General features: G+C 44.8%; 1 protein-coding gene across 2 annotated transcripts in view; it reads left to right on the top strand.

The window, feature by feature from the left end:
- The first annotated feature begins 1,750 nt into the window (after nt 1-1,750).
- The window catches only part of LOC142579502 (fatty acyl-CoA reductase 1-like), a 31,022-nt gene continuing 9,635 nt past the window's right edge, over nt 1,751-23,137 (top strand). For both annotated transcript variants that reach the window (XM_075689767.1, XM_075689768.1), the window contains exons 1-9: nt 1,751-2,118; nt 11,912-12,069; nt 13,391-13,507; nt 14,335-14,510; nt 14,974-15,046; nt 15,362-15,468; nt 21,345-21,519; nt 21,647-21,691; nt 21,844-21,962. In XM_075689767.1, coding sequence (XP_075545882.1) covers nt 1,815-2,118; nt 11,912-12,069; nt 13,391-13,507; nt 14,335-14,510; nt 14,974-15,046; nt 15,362-15,468; nt 21,345-21,519; nt 21,647-21,691; nt 21,844-21,962 — 1,274 coding nt within the window. In that variant the 5' untranslated portion in view covers nt 1,751-1,814. The remainder of the gene's footprint in view (nt 2,119-11,911; nt 12,070-13,390; nt 13,508-14,334; nt 14,511-14,973; nt 15,047-15,361; nt 15,469-21,344; nt 21,520-21,646; nt 21,692-21,843; nt 21,963-23,137) is intronic.

The following is a 23,137-nucleotide window of genomic DNA, read 5'->3' on the forward strand; positions in this document are numbered from 1 at the left end:
CACTGCGTGGCAAAAGACGTACAGAAATCATAAATGTAGTGAGATAGTTGTCGTACATTTTTTGTGCATGCGCCTTTCATAACCGTTCTTTCTTCGCCTAAAGAGAGAGGAGGCAAGGAGAGGAAAGGCAGGGAGGCCAACCAGACATGGGTCCGGTTTGCTGCCTTACACTGGGGGTAATGATCGGGGTAGTTGGAGAAGTATGGGAGAGGCCTTTGCCCTGCAGTGGGCGTAACCAGGCTGATGATGATTATTATTATTATGAATATGATGATGATTATTATTATTATGATGATGATGATGACTGGGGGTAAGGGAAAGTGGGAATAGCGTCATACATCGCTTTGGTCCTCGTGACATTACCGCACAGAATTCTGACACTGTGCAACAGTCTGATTTGGTGCTTCCATTTTAGCATAGCTTGGGTACGATGCGAGACATAGACATAAAAATTTCATGAGTCTAGAATTGTGACCTTCGTGATGGATAAACAAAAACACGCCATAACGCTGTGCGCTGCATACGATAAAAGTAGAAATTACTGTGTGTGTTAGAATTAGTTACATGCTATTTAGTACATACCGCGTGAATGAAGCTTTGCTTCACATGGATTCCAACATCTGCATATTTTTTTTTTATTTGCAGTGTATCGTGCATCATAGCCAGATGTCCGGCTCACTTCTTGCCAAAGTTATCCACAAAGCTTACATTATCGCAGAACCGCATGTCGGGGTCGTTTAGCTGTGCATGCTTTAATTATTGGATTGCGGCGAGGCTCAATGAAAGTCATTATCACACTTTGAAACCGAAATCAAGTAGTCTTAGGCTTTGCAAAGTAACGTGTCATTTTGAGTTTGCACATAAATACACATATGATACACATAAGAATTACTTAGTGAAACTCACAAGAACATTTTAATCTAATGCAGTCCTTGAGGAAGTTATTGGAGCCACTGGTTGCCTTACACGATTTGTCGTTGGGTGCAATGTTCGATAGAGTAGCAGGTCAGCACCGATTCCTAGCTCACCTTGCAACCATTCTTTGTGTGTGCGTCTGTCTGGCGCTTCGAATATAGTGATAGCGCCGAACGTATAATCTCCCCAACTTACTAACGGCTAATATAATAAATGTAATGCCGCTTTTCTGTCCCGCTCAATCTGTTGCATTTAAGTACTCGAGCAAGGGAACCTCTCCGCCAACTGCAGAAAACATTTTTCATCACAGCCATGGCATTTACGCACTGCAAAGAAACAAAAGAAAGAAAGAAAGAAACAAAAGAAAGAAACAAAGAAAGAAAGACGGTTCGACTTTGCGTAGTTGCGCGTGAGTTGATTTCAATGTCCAGGAACTTTGCCAGCAAAATAAATTTTAATTTTATATTCAGTGCCAGCCTCCGCAGCGTCAACATTCCAAAAGGCAGGAATGCCGTGCGCATAAAAGGAACAAAAGCTTGATCCGTAAGAAGAACGTAATAAGAAAACAAAGAGCCCCCCCCCAAGCAGCATGAACAAAAACAAAAAAGGATAAAAAGAACAAACTGACCCAATCATGTACATTGAATGTTCGTGCATTTTTGAAATACAGTTAAACCGAGTCCCCATGGAACGCCCGGAGAATGTCATGTCGCGCGAATAAATTCTCCTACAGCTGCGCCATACACTTGCAATCCTGGCGTCACTCATAACGGGTCATGAGACAACAAAGCAAACAGAAACTGTACGCTACTATAGTATAGTGGTCGGGCTTTATTTCAAGTCACAAGTCCCATGAGAGCCGGCCCGATGTGCTATACCAACTAAGCCACTAATTAAGTATGGGTACATTGAAGTTCCTACTGTTTTCAAGGTTCGCGGTGTCTGTCACAGGGAGACGATGTACGACGACGATGAAGAGTAGGATGGTCAAGCCGACAACTAAAGCAGGAAGAACGTCGCGAGACACGGACGACGATCGCGGAGGTATGCGTGGAGCGGAACAGCCCGTTACGCCGCTGTTGAAGACATCTGCATGGAATCTGCCCGGAAAGTGGCCGCTTCATTCACAAGAGCTGCAGGGGCGGCAACGTCTTCTGCTCCCCACGACAGCCCTCTCCTGCGCTGAAATAATTCCGCCGACTGGTACGTACTCGGAGAGAGGAAAATGTGACACTTGTTCTTGTTATGCGGGATGTATTCAGCCGTACCACGTGTTTGTGCCTGCTCTAGGTTACGGCCCAAGCAGTGATTTCGTAATTCATTCTAGAATCATGCAATAATCACGCGCTCTTGCGCAGCTGGATGTTGCTCTGAAATGTGACGCGATGCGGAAATGATAACTGGGACCTCGTTCACTTGCTGTAACGTGTGCACCTGACAGGGCCAGCGAAATTTTTTTTATTGAAGGACGCCAGAGGAGCCTCCGGCACACGGCTTCGCTAGCGTGCGTTCCCCTTCTTGTTTTCTTTTCTTTTTTTTCCTTTTGAAGTCGTGTCTCGTATGTGCAAGCTGAATTCGTTTGCTGTATCCGATGCTAAAGCAAACATCCTCATTAAAAAAATATGCGGATACCACGCATTGTGGTAATCTATGTAAGCGACGCTTTCTATGCTGTTTGCTTTGATTGACGATAATTACCGGTGATTTCGACGCGTAACTTCTTCAATGTTTAGACCAATACGAGAGTTTTGAGTTGGTTTTAAATGTTACCTTTCGTTCACCACTGCTATTTCTCTGCGTAGTTCACATAACACACAGAGAGACTGTTTGTTTGAGGCGTTGTTGTGCACTATTGTTCATAGTCTCTGAGAGGATTGAATATCATCATTGCCTCACGTGGCACATCGAACTGTTGCAGAAGCGTTCAATTATGGGGCTTTACGTTCTAAAACCACGATCAAATTATGAGGTACTCCCAAGTGGCGGACTTCGGATTAACTTGAACAACCTGGTGTTCTTTAACATGCACCCAAACGTAAATGCACTAATGTTTTTTGTATTTCGCTCCCGTTGAAATGCGGCTGCCATGGTCGGGATTGAGCCCGCTACCTCGAGCAATGCCATAGACGTCAAGGCCAGACGTCAAGACGTCATAGACGTCTAGCATAGAAGTGTTGATTGGATGTGCGACCGCTTCTATAGTGTCGCATAGACCATACGGTGCTTTAATGCGGCTTCGCGTCCACACGCCCTGCGTCATTTGTCAGCTTGACAAATTTGCATGGTATTTATCTTTCAAAGTGGCAGAAGCGTACCGCACCGTAGTTTGCCCGCAACCGCTGTTTCCTTGCCTTCTCGCGTCATCTTTCCCTCTCCCGCCCCTTCTGCCCCTGTATGGGGACTGCGAAAGCGGCAAGGCTGTTAATGTTTTAGATTTAGTTAATGTTTAAATGGATGTTTCAGTTTTTCAAGTGGCTCTTAGACACGTGCTTTCGAGGTATGCTATACGTGAAGCCATTAGCGTTCTCATATCTGACTTTCCTGTGCAGTGCTCTCGCAGGGATCCCACACGCTGTAAACACGATAAAACTCGCTGAAGAACCGATAATCCGTTCTGCAGCTGCATGTGCCTTATGGTTATGCGATGCAAGAAATGTGGTGAAACTAAATATAGCGGCGGGCGCGTCACGTCCCTGTCCTTCTGCGTTGCAGTCGGCCTCCTCTCTCGCGATTACCTATGGACATGCTGGGCCATCTAGCAGCTGGCCCACAGTTTTTCTGACATCTTTCTTCGGCCGAGCTACTGCGAGCTTCATCACTTAGAAACTAAGCATGGAAATCGAGATTTCTTAAAATCTTTCTTACGCAAGAGAGAATTTGCCGCGGTTTCTTCCACGATCTGTGTTGCCTGTTCGAACCAATCCGTAGCAAACTCCATGACAGCATGATCTTGCGTAAGGAGCAGAAAAAAGAGGAGGCAGCCAAAGATGGGACTAAAGGAGAATTATGCATCCATCCATCTTCTACCAAAATGTTCGTTTTCTATGCACCAAAGTTAATAAGTGTTTTTGAAATGTTGTTTCTTCTCCTATAATCCTCATCCTATGATAGCTTTAGGTGAAGCATCCACCTTTCCTGAAAGAGCCTCTACCGCTTATTTTCCTCTCTGATATAACGTCTTTCATGGCAGTTATCGTTGCTGCTCCTGGAACAAGACACGTGATGGCTTCTTTATCGCTGTTGATAGCTCGAGAGAATGTGTCCACCGTTTTGACCTAGAATGCGATCATTAGGCTGTTTGGTTAGACATATGCCGTTCAAGTGGCGAGTGGCTGTTGCTTGGTGCGTTCTATGTAGCGCCGGATGTGAATACTGCCGCATATAGTCCCTTCCTGGCATCAATTGAAGTCATCATAATTTCGCATAATAGCCACAAAGTCTTTCTCATTGGCGACATTAGTGTAAGTTCTGAGTAATAATAATAATGTCTGCCAGAATTCCTTTTGGCGTTTCTCAAAAATTCCGCTTCTTGCTTGACTTTGTCTCTTTTAATTCCCTGCAGCAGCTAACCTTCGCAGAGGACTGACGTGGCAACGTTTAAGAATCTTTGTCTCACGAATCCTAATACTGTTTCCATCACGCATTTCAACGTTCATCGGGTCGCGCCAGGCAAGTTACACCCTCCCTTAACGGTTTCCTTAGTTATGGCAACACAGAAACGCAGCATCCATTCCGCTGACATGAGGTTGTGCAGCTTCAATATTTTTCTTACATAGTACGTCAGCTTTTAACGTTATTTTGAAAGCACTGACTGGTCGTTCGTAGAAGGGGCAGCTGGTGTTTATGAGCAGGTTCATTTGTTTATGAAATTCATCTAAAATGTTATGCGCCCATTCATGCTTACAAAAACAATCAAAAAGTCAAAATCCTCCCATTCCTTTTCTGAAGAGCTAGAACGGCTACAATACCAAAAGACCGTGCACACAGAAAAGCGGCAAACAGGCCTAGATAACGGGAAACTTAAACTTAGGCGTTTGCGTTCGCTTTGCAAATCGCATTGTAACAATGATCACTACAACCAGAGCGAACGTGTTCAAACAAGCATGACACATAATTCTAAATATTCCTGAAGCTACGCATGCCCTCAATCTCTCTCCCATCTAAGAAGAGCACAGCAGAGAGTGCCTTGTTGGTGAAAATAGTGATGTTGTTGCGAACGCTGCTGATGCCTTTTCATAACATTTCAGTCCAGTATTTTGTGTAAAAATGTTTCTACATCATGTAACCTTCCTTCTCAGTCTGGTACAATTTCCCTCTATCAGTAAATAAGGAATTGTAGACCTTATTTTCAAAGTGTCTCAAGCCTTCCCTTTCTTGTGGTGCTGATGGTATCCCTCCTGCACTGTTTAAGACACATGGGAGCGTGTTTTTCACTGTTCTCACACGCGCATTCAATAGTTACCTAAAGTATGGTACGTTTTCTAGTTCTCGGAAGGTAGCACGGGTAGTGCCCATACATATGTCTGGGGCTAGACGCGTAATTAATAACTACCGGCTCATGCGTATCTTGTGCGTTGCGTCTAAGGTGTTGGAACTTGTATTTCGTTCCCTGCTCTCTGTTAGTTATAAGGTCATTTAAATAGACGAAGAGCATGGCTTTGTATCAGGGCACTCCACAACAATGAAATTGGTTACATTTTCCCCCCCTGCTTCCTATTTGGTACATAGAAGGGACCAATTAGACGTCCGGAGCAGTCTAACTTGGTATGCGTCCACATAGACTACTGGGGCCACAGGGCAGGTGCGAGTAGGGCTTTTGGGAGTGCGCAACTAGATAAGTGCCCCTGGCCATGTGCCACTGTGACACAAAGGACATGGAAGGCCCAAATGTGTTTTCATATATGTTGTGCTTCTGTGAGCGCGCAGCTTTTATAAACATTGTTCCCTCGACGAACATTGTTCATCGCTCTCGTCCCGGCGACACCGGACAGCTAATTGCTAAAGGCTGCTCGTGTCATCCACTATAGCTGCTACGTTAGTGTCATTGCTTTAGGAACGATGGCCTGCATAGATGACGCCAAAAGGCAAGTCGCGACCAAAAGGAAAAGTCAGACAGCCTGTTCACGTACGTATAAGCGGACATTGCACTAGCGCGTAAAAAAGGACATGGACAGGAACATAAAAAAAGACACACCGAACGCTACACATCAACTGGCTTTATTCTCAGGAGGACACAAATATACGTGCAAAAAGATACGTGCTACATGATGAATCCCTGAAGCGCATGCGCAATGGCACCTTATCGTGCAAGAATGTTATGTCTTTTGCCGTCAAAGATACGTTGGGTTTGCTGACGCAGGCCTGTTTTTGCCGATGAATAAGGAAGGCCTAGAGTATTTCACGCTCTCTCTGATCTGTGCTAGAAGTAATCACTCGAGTCTTATCAAAGAGCGGCATGCATTCATTCTCACAGCGCTTGCAATGTGCCGCCATATGCCCAGATCCCGATGGTGCCTCACAAGCAGCTTTGCTTCATTAGACGAACGTTGATACACCGGCCAGTTAGACGGATGTAGCAAGTTCCGCATGACAGCAGAATTTTGTACAGCACATTTGTCCTGCACTCTACAAAAGGCAGTTCATATTTAAATGGGCAGGGTGGTTTTGTGCAAGTGGAGACACTAACAAGTTTGCAAGAATTTCAGCGTCAAAATTAGGCCTGCGTCAGCAAACCCAACGTATCTTTGACGGCAAAATTCTTGCACGATAAGGTGCCATTGCACATGCGCTTAAGGGATTGATCATGTAGCATGTGTCTTTTTGTATATATATTTGTGTCCTGAGAATAAAGCCAGTTGATGTCTAGCGTTCAGTGTGTCTTTTTTCATGTTCCTGTCCATGTCCTTTTTTACGCGCTAGTGCAATGTCCTCTTATACGAAAAACCACCAACTAGCCCAGCTTTCTGCCTTAAATGCCCATGTACTCAGTGTGATCGAACCCACCGGAGTCAATTATCCTAATTAGCAGGGCGCACAAGCTTTTCAAGGCTCTCTATAATCGTAAGCGAAAGCGCGACGTTGCTCCGTACATAAAAAAAGCCCGCTTGTAATCGTATTTATTGTGATAGATCGATATTATGTAGACGACGATATGGCTTCTACAGTTTGTTAAACAACAGAAGAAAGGCGTTCATTTCAAACTCACACTGCATGTTTCGGCCACCAATAAATTCAGTTGCTTGCACCTTCGTAACTGTCACTTGCTCCTGCTGTATAACCTAAATGTTTTTGCTACGAAATTACCCGACTAATTTATCGTGGAGCGCGTGTCATTTCCGCTTGCCGCGTTCTTTTACTATTTTTTTTAAACAAGTCGTTCCACTAGAATTCCTTACTGTTGTTTCTAATTGGACTGTTTTTTAATGTTTCATGCGCAGCGATTGTGGCCGGAAGGAATTGCCTCGCGGAGCAGTATTCTTGCATATTTTTTGTTTGCTTCGCTAACAAGCTTTCCTGACGAGCGCCATGACGTGTAGCCTTTGTCCCGCTGCCACTCGACACGGATAAACTCGCAGCCTATAATTGAACACCTTGTTTCCTTTACGAGCCAATTTGCGATCAGCAAAAAAGAAAGAAAGAAAGAAAGAAAGAAAGAAAGAAAGAAAGAAAGAAAGAAAGAAAGAAAGAAAGAAAGGAACGCAGAAAACGAATAGAAGGAGGTTGGTGTTGCAGAATAGATTATGAGAAAATAACTCCGTCATTCCAACCGCAGCGTTTTGAAGTCGTGCCAGCAATGGCGAACAGAGAGATATAGAAGGAAGAATAGCAGACAAGTTAACCATATGAGAGTTTCTGATCGGTTACTTTGCACTGGGTGGGGGAATTCAGGGTTGGAAAGAGGATAAAAGCAGGGAGATGCTATTCTTTTAAATGCTATGAAGACACCCACTACAGTTGTGCGCTATGGTATGTTGCACGGTCGCAGCATTTCAATGTGCGAGTTTGAAGCCACAGTCTCGTATACATTCAGCACGATTGAATTCGTGGTGCGTTGTGAGGGCCACGTGGGTCTATCACTGTGTAATACTAAATTAACTAATGATTCTATGGAACACTTTTTTCCTTTAGTAATTTCTTGGCCCCTTGCAATCTGTGTCTTTTGGTTAAGCGTCGACCTTGTCCTTATCGCATCTGAAAAGGGGCGCTAATTTTTTAAGGACGTATACTTATTTCTGCAAGTCTATTTCACGAACAGCAATACAAATTCGTGTGCATTAGTTGCGTATCAAGTATGCGCCTCGACAGCATGCAGAAGGTTTGTTTGTTTGTTTGTTTGTTTGTTTGTTTGTTTGTTTGTTTGCTTGCTTGCTTGCTTGCTTGCTTGCTTGCTTGTTTGTTTGTTTGTTTGTTTGTTTGTTTGTTTGTTTGTTTGTTTGTTTGTTTGTTTGTTTGTTTGTTTGTTTGTTTGTTTGATTTTAAAGCTCCGCACGCGCCTCTATGCAGGGCTATCATGAGCGAGCAGCTATAATTATTTAACGCGCACCATAATAGCTGTGTACTGGGAGGTTTGATCAGTTCGTTCCCATCGAATGCGACCACAGTGGTAAGAATTCCAACTCGAGGCCTCGCGAATACAAGCAGAACGCCAAGCCTAAGGACGCAGAATGGTGACTGGAAGCGCGTCAAACAGGAGTACCTCTTTTTTCGGAGCTATATATTTTAAAACAGGCAAGGCTTTCTCTTGCCATATTCTACCATACAATATATTGAGAAGTGCCGCACTTCACCTTTTCGGCCTCTTTTGACAAGCTCTAAAATGTGATGTCTCGCAGATGCGACATCGCCGTAGTGGGAGTTTGTGCCCGCACAAGTGACGGTCATTTTCACTGCCCGAAGCGTGAGAATGAGCTTGTTGTGAGCTTTGTCGAAAGACAGCGCAACACTCCGGGGGGGTGTTCAACAAATGTCTACTCCATTGCTATCGCTCGAAAGTATACTAGTCTTGAAGGGAAAACATGTATATTCGTGTGAAGCTAAATTCACAAATCCTTTAGCTCGTAAAAGCTGTTTTCTACTCGCCGCGCGCTTACGCTGATAATATATTTAACATCACAGTTGGCTGGCGCCTCTTCTTAAGAACCAATTTTGGTGTAAGAACGTTTTGTGCGTACATCTGGGCCTTTATTATTAACTACGCTAAGCAGCTAAGAGCTCTCTATCCAGGTATCATTGTAACACTGCAGTTCCTTCTAAGATTTCCGTTTCTTTTAACATCACATTCGAAGCCACAGAAGCGAAAATAACATTAAAAAATAATTTTCCGAACTTACGTGGGCTCGTACCAAGAGCCCCAGAGCTCTTCCACAATAACAGCATGCAATTTGTTTTGCCGCGCAGGCTGTTATGGCCTCAATCCAATAGCCCTTTTGATTGGTGATGTCCGCCGCCGCCGCTGATGCCCGTCGCAGGTATCGCCAGGAATGAGAAAAAAGATACCAAGTTCCCGCTGGGATCAAACCCGGGCCCTCTACGCGGGAGTCAGCTACTTCACAACTGCGCCATGACAGCGCTTACTGGTTGCTGCGGGAACAAGCCCTATACAGGCGTCCAAGCGTGCGAAGAAGTGACGCTATGTGAGATGCGCGCTGCGTGGCATCGATACTAGAAAACTTTTCATTGCAGTGGCGCTGTGTTCCACCAGGTGTCACGACATGTAGCAGTTGCATCGTATCGTGCCACATGCCAAAGGATGTGACATTTGCGCCACGTAGTCTCGGTACCTGAGCTTATCGGTATACTTTATGGCGCCTCCTCGCTAGGTACGAACCACTATTAAAGAATAGAATCGTATGGCCGCGCGCGCGGCTGCAACTAGGCCACATTGGGCTAAGCAGACCGCTGTGCAGAGAGCAACACAAGCCGCAGCTCGCCGTCGACGCCGGTCGGAGAGTTCAGTTCGTTCTCGTGAAAACGACGCAAAGAGAATTCACCGCGAAGACGCTCTAGTGGGTGCTAGCTGCCCACAATGAACCCCTACAGCTTCGCCATTAAGATCCTCAAGTTTTGTGCTGCCCAAAATGCAGCTATTCGCGCAGCAGGTCTTGTTTAAACTTTGTGTTTATAGAGAACAAAGTACGCGTAATGAGACAAAGCGCAGCAGGATTGGCGCTTTAGCGCCAGTACTGTGTACGCGCCAGTCCTGTGTACTTTTCTTTCGCACTACTGCTTTCCTTCTCGTTTTTGAACCAACTGGCCTAAAAAAATGTTCTACCCGTAGTGCCCCGCTGCATGTCTTCTGCGGCCTACTTTTCGGATCATGAAGCACACCAGAGTGTGTTTCAATAAAGGTGTGCAAATTAAAATACTACTTTCCGTGTACTGCGTACTTGCAGTTAGCCTATTCAAGCTAAGACGTTCTCCTACGGAGCCGCTCCTGCAGCTTACGCTGTGACTGCGCTGCCTCTGCCGCGCAGAGGTGTGACTTTTTTCTTTTGCTTTCATTTTTTAAATGCACGGAAAACAAAACTGCAAATACCGTACTACAGAGATAACAATGCTACGCGCTCGCTCAAAACTCAGGAAAGCACACACATGCGTCCAAAAAGGGCATGGCGTCCACTCACAAAGCGCAGTTTGTGAGCATACACACAAGCGTACGCACACTGCCTCTGTTGAAGCCGAAGTCACTGCACAAATAAGTGTTCAGCCGTCACCGCAAGCCTTTCTGCGTGTTTGCTTGTTGAGGGGGTAAACCTTTTACATCTTTGGACGAGCTGTTCGTGACTCATGCATCTGACGGAACGGAGAGCAACAAGTTCCACAATGTCACCCATAACCCTTACCGCAGTGCACAGTGGCTTTCAATTCAAGTGAAGAGTTCTCCAAAAAAAAAGCTTTTAAGACCACAAGCCCACAAGGACGCGGTGAAAAAAGACACGAGACACACGAGCGGTCGTGTGCCTCCTGTCTTCGTTCGCTGTCCTCGCCTGGTTGTGCGCTTAAATGTTTTTTGTCATGTCCTACCAACCCGCTCAAAGAGCCACAGTATTGAAGAATTATCTTGCGACTCGCTTGTGTTAATATCTGCACAGCTGTATGACTGAGGTTACTAAAAGTAACTCGGTTACGTAGCTGAGGTTACGGTGTCACCATGGAATACATGGCCAATGGAGCAGTGGAGCTGCTTAGTGCAGTCATTGACTCGGGCCTGTTCAGTCTGTGTCTTCTAAAAGCAAGGTACAGGCGTGTCCGTCCGTCCGTTCGTCCGATATCTGTGGGTCGGCGCGCCCGAAGAATGACTTTTCTTGCGCAGACATGTATTTGTCACGCGTAAAAAAAGGGCATTTCTTAGACATCGAGGCTTCCGCATTCTTTACAGACATCCCACTGCCAATATCGACATTATACACCCACACCGTACATATTTCACGTAAGAACTGGGATAATTTGGCATGCATGCTATTTCACGCAGAAAAAGAAAGAGCTGGACAATTAGAGTCGCCCACTTTATAACACTAATTTTTCTAATATTTCTGGCAGTCGCTTCGTACCTTGAAATAAGAAACTAACCCCAAGCCTTTTATTTAATTGGTGAAGTGCTGAGGTAGATTTTCTTCCCTAATGTCGAGATTTAGAAAGGAAATATGCAGAAAAAAACGAGTGCCACAAAAACACTGCGCAAGCTTAGCTATCACATATAGGCACTCACCAGAATCTTAGCGGCTGCTGAATCATTGCGCGCTTTCTGTGTATGCAACGGCATGAGTATTTTGTTGCACTGGCTTTAGGTTTACGAAGTAACCCTAAGGTACAATCTAGTACTTTTTACCAGCACAATCTGAAGTGAATCGTCTTGCGTGAAATAAACATGCATATTTCATAAAAAAATTAAATTCAGCTTACGCGACAGCCCAATGCCATGGGCAGCCAAACGATGCATGGGTCGCTGAAAACCGGTTTCTTTTTCATCACTGCCCTTTTCGCGTGTTTTTCTCAGCGCACCGACAAGCATCCACCATGACACCTGAAATCTACCAGCAACAGCCAAGCCCAACACCAGTGGGAGTCTACGGGGCCAGCGATGGCTCCCAGGTAGCATCATTCTACAAGGACCGGGTGGTGCTCATTACAGGAGGTACAGGGTTCGTCGGAAAGGTAATCTGTCACTGCCAGTTAGAGAATAAGAACTCCAGAGCGGTTTGCATGAAAATCTCTGAGGTCGGTCAGTTGTGTGACCACCGTCTCGAGTGAGATGCAAAATAGAAACCTAAATCGCGATTTTGTAGCGATGCTCTTTTCCGGCGCTTTTCCCTTTCGCGCTTATCGCCCTCCTGGCCACAGTGACGGTCAGCCCGCGTTATTAACGGTCCGAGAACGGCCAATAATAAGAGTGGCATAGAATCAAGCGGAAGGCATCGCTACAAAATCTAGGCCCTGGTTAACTCTTTCGGCCTGTCTAAAATCTATATGCGCGCTCGACGTGGTGACAAACATGCGTGTGTAGTTGTAGTGTAGCATGAAGTGTATCACTGTATACCGTCTATTTTCTGTAGTTCGCTTGTGCAGACAAGCATTTGGACTGTCAAAAATTATCGCACGCTTTACCCGCCAAGGTAGCTTAGTGGCTACGGCATTGCAAGGCTGAGCTCAAGGTTCCATCCCTGCCACGGCGTTCGCATTTCGATGGGGGGTGAAATGCAAAAAAAAAATGATTGTGTACTTAGATTTAGGCGCGCGTTAAGCAAACGTAGATAGTCAAAATTATTCTACAGTCCCCAATCACGGCGTGTTTTATAATCATATGTTGTGATTTTGGCACGTAAAACACCAGAATTTAGCTTATTCACACACTTCTGAACCGTGAATATGCAGGGTATTTCAAAAAATGTTGAAATTGGCAAAAAGGGGGAAACGACAGTTACGTAACTTCCTCGGGGGCGTTTCTTTTTTTTTTAAACCAGAGATACATATTTACAGTGTAAAATGACGCGAGGTATCTCATTTAGACAAGTAATTACGAAAACTAGACAAACTAATGTTTCAAAATAATGAGTGAGACGATTGATCCTAATGCCAGATCTTCAGCTCATAGACCAAGTAGTTCGCAACCTCTTGCAGAGATTCAAAGGGCTGACGCTACTAATTTGTGCAGCGTAGTAAATTTTTGCCAATTTCCTCTACGAAGCTGAAGCTCAACTTGGGGACAGTGCAACGTTCACGCCTTTCAAAGACGCCCATATGTGATGGGACTGTTTACGCCTCATCATCGGCCGATGATAAAGCGAGCGGCCCTATCAAGCCGCAGTCTCACTTGCTTTGTCTCTTTTAAACGTGTCCAAATCGCTTCATTAGGTCGCGAGTACCAAGCAGCTGACGATCAATGTGACTAAAGCTGATGGAGATGTCCAGAAATTCAGGCCAAGCTTTTCAATATTGCTGCTCCTCGCGTCTTTGATTTGTTCACATCCACATTCAGGTTCTCCTGGAAAAACTGCTGCGATCTTGTTCCGGGCTGGAGAGGGTTTACCTACTCGTGCGAAGTAAAAAAGGACAAGAACCACAAGCGAGACATGAGGAAATATTCAAGTCACCGGTGAGCCCTGCCCACGTGTAGACATATGGATTCGTCAAGCGACCGCAATTAACACGGCTGCTAGGAAATTTCACGCTATGTTGTATACAGTGATCAACAATGTTATATACAATAATCAACAGTGTGTTATGTACGTTTATGTTTGCATAGCTCACTCTCCCCAACCATCCATGAAGGAAGAGATTGAGTAAAAGGGAGAAAAGTAGAATTTATTTCAGGAAACGTAGAGAGGCCGGTTTGAGGTAACACACCTCTAGCATGCTCCTCCACCAGAGAGAAAGAGGAGATGAAAAAAAAGATGGATATGAGGAGTGATAATGAGAATAAGCTATACTCTGTAATAGCTTCAGATGTACTCCTTGTCCTTTCCATATAATTCTTGGGGAATCATTCCACGTAATCTATTTGTAAGTTTCATAAGGATCGTACGACAAATATATGGAATAATTGGAGTGCATGCAAAATATTTTAGTAGAAAGTGGCCTTGTATGCGAACAGTGCTGACGTCCGCGCATTAGGAGGTTGCTTGCAATATGGTTAGGGTACAAGCGCACTTAAATGTGCGACCTGTGTTGGCGGTTTCGTTATTACTTTCAGAGCAGGAAACTGACGAAGCTGCACGGCGTAGATACTGCGAACACATATTCGCTAATACATGTATGTTCTCAAAAACATCATCAGTAGAAACTCATTTAAGTTGGATAGGTTAATTAGAAGCAACTAAAATTCATAATTGCGGTGGCTGAAAGAAATAGCTTCGCTGGAACTTGGGCTATAATTCTTAGAAGTCGAAAAAACTTCTGCTTTCTTTTGTTTTTCGTACGCAGATATTTGAACACCTAAAACAGGAGCAACCAGAAGTTTTTGAAAAAGTCACGGTACTGGCCGGAGACCTAGTTCAGCCAGACTTGGGACTCAGTGCATCTGATCGTGCCACCTTAGTCGACAATGTTTCCGTTGTCTTCCACTCAGGTGCCGCTATCAAATTCAATGAACCTATCAGGTAAGTAAGAGTAACAGTAGTGGCTGCATGACAAAACAGCAGGATGTACTCGCGCGCTGATTAAATAAAGCCTAATTGTGATCTTATGTCAGAATTACTCGTGTAATATGAAGCTCATCAAGTATCCAAGCAAGAAAAATGTCAGTTTCCTTTTCTTTTTTTCTTTTTCAAATAAAATGCAATGTCCGCGCACCTGAAAATGACAGTCAGATTATAGAATTTCTAACGCACATAACACATTTGGTGGTACAATCTATAGGAGGATGCAATACATATGCAAATTTGTAAAGTACTTCAAGGACCACGTGTAATGAGAACAAACCTACTTCCATTACGTGTCCCACATTTCATCATAGACCTAAACATGTTTCGCAGCTACGTGAACGCTTCACAGCTCTTATGATGCGCAGATGCAACCACGGTGTTATACGTGAACCTACAAGATTGTGACATCGTATTTCAGGAAAGCAGTTGAAGTCAATCTTTTGGGCACAAGGCGAGTTCTGGACCTCTGTAAGCAAATGCCAAATATTTGCGTAAGTTACAGCTTACCTTTCTTTATACAAAACTGGCTGCCCTAAATATGTCACACATATAGCTTTTTTTTCGTAAAGCTCAACAAGCTGACTAGGTTATGAAGTGTTGTGCTTACACTTGCCTCTTCGTAGTAACTTGTTGTATAGTGCAAAATGGCACACAGGACGGCAGTGGGACACGAAGACACAGCATTTCGTTTTCATTCTGTCGTCCAGCGAGCCCTTTAGCGCTTTACCTCAACTTAGCAGTAGCAACTTGTCCACCAGATCTTCTTTTGGTATTCGTAATACTTAAACCTCTGATTTTCTTTCAAGGCTCTTGTTCACGTGTCAACAGCGTATTGCAACTATGATAAACCAGATGTCCACGAGGTGATATACTCGCCATGTGAAAATTACCAAAAGATAATAGAAGATTTTCAGTAAGTACGCCACACTGCATTTCTGCCGCAATATTTCCACTATACTAAATCAGTCAACTTGAGCTTTAACCTGTCTCTATTATGGTCATTCCATGCGAACTTTCGCAGATTATCACTTGACCACTTGCGATTTTCTTTGTGAAAATTTGGGTGCCTCAGTAGAGCTCAAAACATCATTTCATGAACTATTTCGCGCGAAACAGAAACGTTCACCGACTCAAGAATCACCAGAACTTTCTCGTAAGGCCGGAAAATGTGCGTCATAACAGACATTGCCATAAACCACGTTCCTTTATATGGAAAGTAATCCCAATTTTTCGCAGGATAATGAAGAGAGGCTTTACAGCTAAAACTGCATTCATCGATTGCAACCCATATTCTTTATATCCCGTCAAAAATGGGCAGAAAAGATGATATTTGAGAAATTTATAGCAGACCTGTTTGTGGTAATGCTTACATTCAGAGTAATTTAGGAACCTCTCTACTATCGTAATACTGAAGACGTCTGGCATTATTTTACAGTATTAGCCGTGTGTCATCAGCGATAAATAATTGTACTGTGGGCGTAATACGCTAAAATTATTGGTCGCCGTTACTGTAGAGCTGGATTCTATGTTCGACATTTTAGGCAGTATTGTCAGAGTAAAAGTTATCGCAAAGGAACCCCTTTGCGAAAATAATTTTAACGAAAACGAAGGCTTGCGTCCGTTTTGCCAGCCTGCGACATATTGTGGTCGACGCAGAAGCAGCAATAATTATACCGAATACACAGATCGTGCAAGGCCAATTTGGCAACAAAGCTATAAAAGACCCCAAAAGAGCTACCTTGACGCAACTATTACCAGAGGAAGCAACTTCCCCACCTGATTTCGAGCTACATATAACGCCACCATAGCTACCTTGTCTTCGTAGTAATAATCTATTCACAAATTCGAAGAAAAGCGTCGTGCAGAGCTGCAACATAGAGGTTGCAGCTCTGCACAACGCTTGTCCCCGTGACTTTCTTGCGGTAAACTTGACCAGGTAATCAATGCAAACAAGTTTCTTTTTCAAGTAAGAGACGTGGTGACTCCAGATCGGATCGCGATCAACAATAACGTCTAGATATCTGTAGCAGCTGACCGCAGGCTAAAGATACACCGACTTGCATGTGATTGCTACTAGTGTGAATTTTAAAGCGAAGCTTTCTTTGCGTACCCTCCCGGCCTTCGTTGAAGTGGCTGAGTAGGCCCGTGCGTGTCGGCGCGCTGATCCCGGATACCATGTCATGGAAAAGCGGGCCAATCTAGGGGACAGTATGATGCGCAGTCACGTGGGTCACGTGGTGGGGGTCTCCGCGTGTGTGTTGGCTGGCAGGCAGGTACTCGCTAAGGTATCGCTTCGCAGATTCCGGCATGTGCGTTGGATCGACTCCCTTTTTCTTTTCTTTTTGTCTCTATAGGCATTCAAGCTTTGCCTGCGAATGTATACAGATGCCCACCTATTGAATTCTTGCGCGCGTTCTGGCCCCGTCACGCCCAAACCTGAGAAGCAGGTATCGTCGATGTAGAGTGAAATTTCAGTCGCCTATGGTACTGTTTTGGTGAGCTCTACCAAAACCATATTTAAAAGAGTGGGGATCTAAATTCCGCCTTGTGGAGCATCATGACTGGCAATATGTTTAGGTGATGGGCCATCTTCGATAAGCACGTAACCTCAAAGTTCAACAGCCCAAAGTACGTCAAGAATGGCTTTATGGGCCATGTTGTACACAAATAACGAACATAAGAATAGCGCCACCGAGAGATGTTTGCGAAATTTTTGCTGCTGTGCGTAGGTCACAATATGGGAATGAGGAATATGGGTCAGAATTGAGGAATGCCCACATAAGAAGCCGGCCATGGATTACTGGATGAAACGGCGCATTGGGGCGCCCAGGTGCCCACCGGTGTGATTTGGCGTATTCGCTATTATAGTCTGTGACACAAAGCTCGCGTCCAACCACCTGCTATATACCATGTTCTTTTTTTCATAGGCGCCACCATAATGGGTAGGCAGTAGCGCCATCTTTGGGCAGTTTGCATGCTGGCTTTAGCATGCGCTCCGTGTTGCATGCCAGGTATACGCTCGGAGCAGCTTCTGATGGTTTCTTGCGCGTCGTGCGGTCTATTTCTTATGGCGTGGCGTCTCCTGCGCGAGAAATGTTTCTGTGCGACGTACCGAAGCGATGCAAGTCATTATGGCCGGAGTTCCTGCTGCGTTGAGGAGGAGGGAGCTAGACCCACAGCGATGAATGTGGGAGGGCTTGAGCCTACAGTCAAGCTCAGCGATCAGTTGCGTATATCTGATAGTTTGTTTCACTGATGTGACCTTACTGCAGCATTCTCACTGTAGTTGTAAGCTGTCGTTTAGCAGCAAATGAATGGTTACGAAACATATGACGATCCTAACAGCGTGGGTGCGGTTCTGCTACGGAATAAGTTACACTGTTTACTTCGACAAGCGTTCAAAATGTTATGTGAGGATACATTGCGCAACTACCTCGTTTGTTGGGCGAGGTTTCCGCCCACGAATAAAATACTTTTGGTTAGTAATAACAGGATACCGTACAGTGTGAGTCACACTTATCGGGTGGTCGAGCAACCTTCTGCGGAATGCACGAGCGTCCTAAGTAGTGATAGAATCTGCGTTATACATTTGTTTGTTCTATATAGCGCATGGTCCAAGCATGTGGCTTGACCACGCGACTTCTTACTGCGGCGTAAGCCCGCTGTTTTTTTTTTTTCGGTCTTGTTCTTTCCGTCCTCTATATGACGCACTCATCCGTCTTGCGCTAATTGTGTCTTCACAAACAGCCGTCAGACCCTTCTTTATGCGATGGCCTTCAGATATTGCTGCCGTACAGGGAACTATACAATGCCGAAGTACAAAGCTCAAATCTATCATGCTGATGTACCAACTGAAAAGATCTCAATGATCAGCAATGCCGTCGGTCTCATGCAGGAGACCAGGGCAGACAAATGGCACAGTGATTTCAAGTCTACTAGACTTGAAATGCGTGGGAACGATGCCAGCGGCTAATGCAAATACGTTGTAACGATTGAGCGCGGATATTTTTTTTTATTGCATTGGGTTTGCCTTACACGAGCATGCACGCTTATCTTTTATTTCCCACGCCAAGCGATCAGATATAGTGAGAAGATTTCCCAATTGACGCTGGAACTTCACAGACGGCGGTTCTCTTCGTCCACTCAAAGCCAATACAGCCGGAATAGTTCAAAACGCATACACACGTGGCTGTTAATGCACGTCGCATGCCGTTTCCAGAGAAGCCTGCGAGTACATGCAAAATTGCCGCGCGACTGGCCGCTCAAGGCACTTTGCGTATATGCGTGGGTTTCTTTCTTGCTTGGAAAAAACACCTTTCTGTAGTACGTATTGAGCAGAAGAAATCTGTCTCTGGAGTTTTTCATGTCACTCTACAATTTTCCCATCGACAATTTTCATGTAATTATATTATTTGAGAAATTAATTAATTAAGGCTAATTATGTAGTTATGAGAAATGCAAATTATAATCTGAGTATCTCCAAGCGACGGCAAACAACATTACCTGGGTTCTGTCCAGCTGCGTGGCATTTGCATATATTGAAAGTTTGGCTCAAGTTACGTAGGACACCCGGTATGTTCCTAGTATTTGACTGAATAAGTGAGCAAGTTGGACAGAGGGCATTTGAATCGCTTAAGGGATCGGCGATCCATGTACATGCCATCCAAGTGTCATGAAAAAACGGATGAGGCAGCCCGCAAAAGACATGATCACACAAAATTTATAACAGTGATTTTTACTAAAAGTGAAGCTTCACCTTTGGCAAAGCGATATGTACTCAGTGAACGGTGTAAAAGATGGTGTTTACCTTAAGGCAATTACAAGTTTTATTCAACATCGACCCAGAACTTCAATAAAGGCTACCATAATGTCTGCCATGCCATCTGGAGACTCTCTATCACCGGCTTCGGCTGAAGGTTGCGTACACGAACAATCTTGTTTTCCGCAATGGACAGAATACAAATCCATGTTACGACAACTGTGGTGCGGTAGAATTCCTAGAGCACATCTTACTCGAGCGCCCAGCTTGCAGACACGAGCGACATCAGTATAAGATGAACATGGAAAAGCTCGACAAAGGCCCCTTGGCATTGACAGAGATGCTGGGTCCCTGGCCTTGCCCATCAAAATAGCGCAAAGCCCTGGACTTCTTGTTCTTATATATTGAGTCAATTGGTTTGCTGTCTATATTATGACTCACGCATGTCGTCTCATCAAGACTGTGACATTATTTTCGTTTGCATTTACCGTCTACATGCGTCGCGTCGGACACTTACCTTACTACTGATAACATCACACGACCTGCATTTTTGTTTCTTTTATTTTCCTTTTTGCTTCTGCTCACCTTGTTTTAAGGTTTTTCTTCTCGTTCGTCCCATTCCCTGCAGAGGAGCATGTAGGCGAAAATACGCTGGCTAAACACTCTGCATTTTCAATAAAGAGCTTTCCCTCTCTTTCATCCGAGTCTTGTTCGTCATCATGGCAATCTTGCGACTAAATCTTGTTATGCTCAACAGGTGGCCCTGTAATCCGAACTTTTCGAGGACGAGTCAACAGTCGCTACATTTTCATTTGATGGGTGCAGACGCTCAGTATTCTGGGGAATCAGTGTTATCGACACCTTCTTTCTTTTTTCATAGACACACACGTATTGATCGTCCATGCATAGGACACTGTTCAGAGAATATGCGTGAGCTGCTTGTTTGTACGTGCACCGTGACATGACTACGTTTAATGCACGTTAAGGAAACAACTTATTCATAACCCGACTGTCGAATTTTCTTGGATAAATCAGGTTCACAAATCATTATGATGTGGAAGAGCAGCAATATGTTCACAAAGACAGAGTGTCAAAAATCGGACGTCTCTGACACAAGAGCTCAGGCGTTCCACTGGAGTTGGGAATCAGGCTTAATTATTCCCTAAACGGTAGCAGTAGCTGTGGGTGGAAAGCCGTCAAATTACTGTAGGTCCGCAAGTACCGGATCTGTGCATTCCAGCGTCGACTTTGGGGACGGTGTTTCCCCATTACTACATTGTGCGCGGATAAAGTGACCTCAGCGCAGCAACGACCACAGCATGCGCTTACTCCGCTGCTGCCGCGGGCACCAAGTACACTACATTCATATAGATAGAGAAATACTTACGTTCAGAAAAGAGCTTCTGATGCTGATGCTGCTGCTTGCCCTACCCTGCCGCAAGCGCTACTTCAACGTCAGGCACTTTTCCTAGCTGAAACTTGGTCGCAGGCTGTTCGAAGCAGCAGCGATGTTGTGCCTCACTGCCCTGTGTAAATATTTTTTTCAAACTCAGTTTGACATTGCTCTCCTGTTTGCCTCTTTGTCGTCATGTTCTGTCTGTAGAATGCAACAGGACAACATTCTTTTTTTTTTCATTGCCATCCTGTTGACCGCAATACACACATTCACTAGATTGCATAAAACTCCATTAAGATACGATATGTGGCATAAAGCGTATTTACGTTTTCACTGCAGAACGGTGCTATAGCTTTAGAGGCGTGGTTAGGGCATTGACTTGCAGCCACAGATATGAACCGGTTTCGAACATCATGAGCGTTGCAGAATTCTTTTTCATTTTTTTTACATTTTCTGCGTTGCGGTAATAAGGCGCCGACGTTTCTCTCGAACAATTTCTGCACACCAAGTAATTCAGAGTCTCCCAAGCACTCCAAAGCAGTGTAACGTTACGGATAGAAGCCAAGAAACTGAACTCGTTTTATTTAGGCGGAAGGTTCTGCTAGCCATACAAGCAAAATTTATTCCATGATAGGTCAGCAGGCAAATATGCGACGGGCACAACGGAAGAATGCTTGTATGGCCATCCGAACACGTACACGCTGACCAAGAGTTTAGCCGAGGCACTGCTGCTCGAAGAGCGGGAGGACACGCCCGTCGCCATAGTACGGCCTTCCACCATCACTGCCTCGTTGAGAGAGCCACTTCCGGTGAGTCGTTCCACTCACCTCAAACGTGAAACATGAGACATTCGCTCTCTGGCCGATATCGCTTCGCCACTTCAACTTCCATCTCTAGATCTCCGAACCTAAATACGCCCGCCATCTTTCTTTTAAGGGCTGGGTAGACAATTTTAATGGCTGCACTGGCGTCGTCGTTACGGTGAGTACTGAACAAATATTTGATTGTTTACTGTTTGGTGAGCGTTGAATGTATACTCCTGCGATATAGCAAAATAGTGCGCCTGTCACAAGACCTGTTAATGCTTTAATGGCGCAAAACAATGAAACGTATTTGTTTCCAAACATTAACAGTCAGGTTTGGGCCTGCTACCGTTGCTCCTTACGGACAAGAAGAACTTCGCCGACATCGTTCCAGTGGACATTGTGGCAAATACACTTATATGCGTCGCCTGGCACACTGCTAAAACGAGGTAAGCGTCATACACTATCACGCGATCATTACGTTGGCCAATGTCGTTGAACTGTAGGTGACAACTGAATGTGAGTGACGATAAAGAAACAATTAGGAAGGTTCGTCTGTATTTACTTCACTGCTCTGTCGTAGGACAAAGAGAGAGCCGAATGGAAAATTAAATGAAATGAGCAGACTCGAAAATAAAACTTAACAGGTTCTGACGTGTAATGGTATGAAGATTCAACAAAGGATAGAAAAAAATACGTACAAAACTCTAGAAAGTAGATCGCGTGTAATAAAAAAATTGTCACATTTAGTACCTTGCAGTGAAGGTTTACGTTCTGTCACCCCCCCTTGAGGGGGGCCAAAGCCTCCTAGACAGCAGGTCTGTGCACTCTTCTTTATGACTTCATACTACTTGGAGCGAAATTTACATTGTCAAGCCCGACGTGACGAAAGCGGCGACATCAAAGTCACAGCGGCCTACTTTGAACAGTCCCCATTGGATTCTATGGCAGTCGCGTAAGGTAGCATGACGTCACAGATCGAAGTATACCGGACTTGCGCTATCTAGGAGGCGTTGGGGCAGTCACAAATTTTAATTGCAGCAACAAAATGTTACGCAGAAGATGCCACAAGAGCAGGCCGGGGCCCTATAATGTAAAATAATTCCAGTCTGATCCCACTCTCCTGACGTCAAAGTTACGTAACCGCCTACCGACGCAAGCATCGGGCGAGAACCCGCCGCGTTGTTTGAACTATATACCCAGTCAAACGCTCTCCTTGTATATAAGAGGTCACCTTTGTTTGCTTTTAAAGCGAATATCATTGCCTACTTTGACACGTTTTTAATTGGCTTACAAGAGGCAAGGAGCGCGCAGAAGTGGAGGGAGTTTCGGTGGGGCCAAGCTAGCGCAGTGAAAGTAGATAACCGGATGAGGAGCGTGGTGCCGCGTCTGCGATTGGCCCGCTTCCGCTTGCATATATAGTTTGCTGCGGCTAGCCGAAAAATCGCGGCGGCCTGCAACGGAAGGTTAAAAAAATTCCCTGACGATTACAATACTCCCTAATGCGAAATTTGATTGCAGCTCTATATGTGTTTTCATTTCGCAATATATTGGCTGGCGCGGACAATCTGTCTCGTTCGGCACATTGCAAACAGGGCGAAGAGTGGCGCGACTGTCTCGCTAA

This window comes from Dermacentor variabilis, chromosome 4, assembly GCF_050947875.1.
Source record: "Dermacentor variabilis isolate Ectoservices chromosome 4, ASM5094787v1, whole genome shotgun sequence".
NCBI lineage: Eukaryota > Metazoa > Arthropoda > Arachnida > Ixodida > Ixodidae > Dermacentor > Dermacentor variabilis.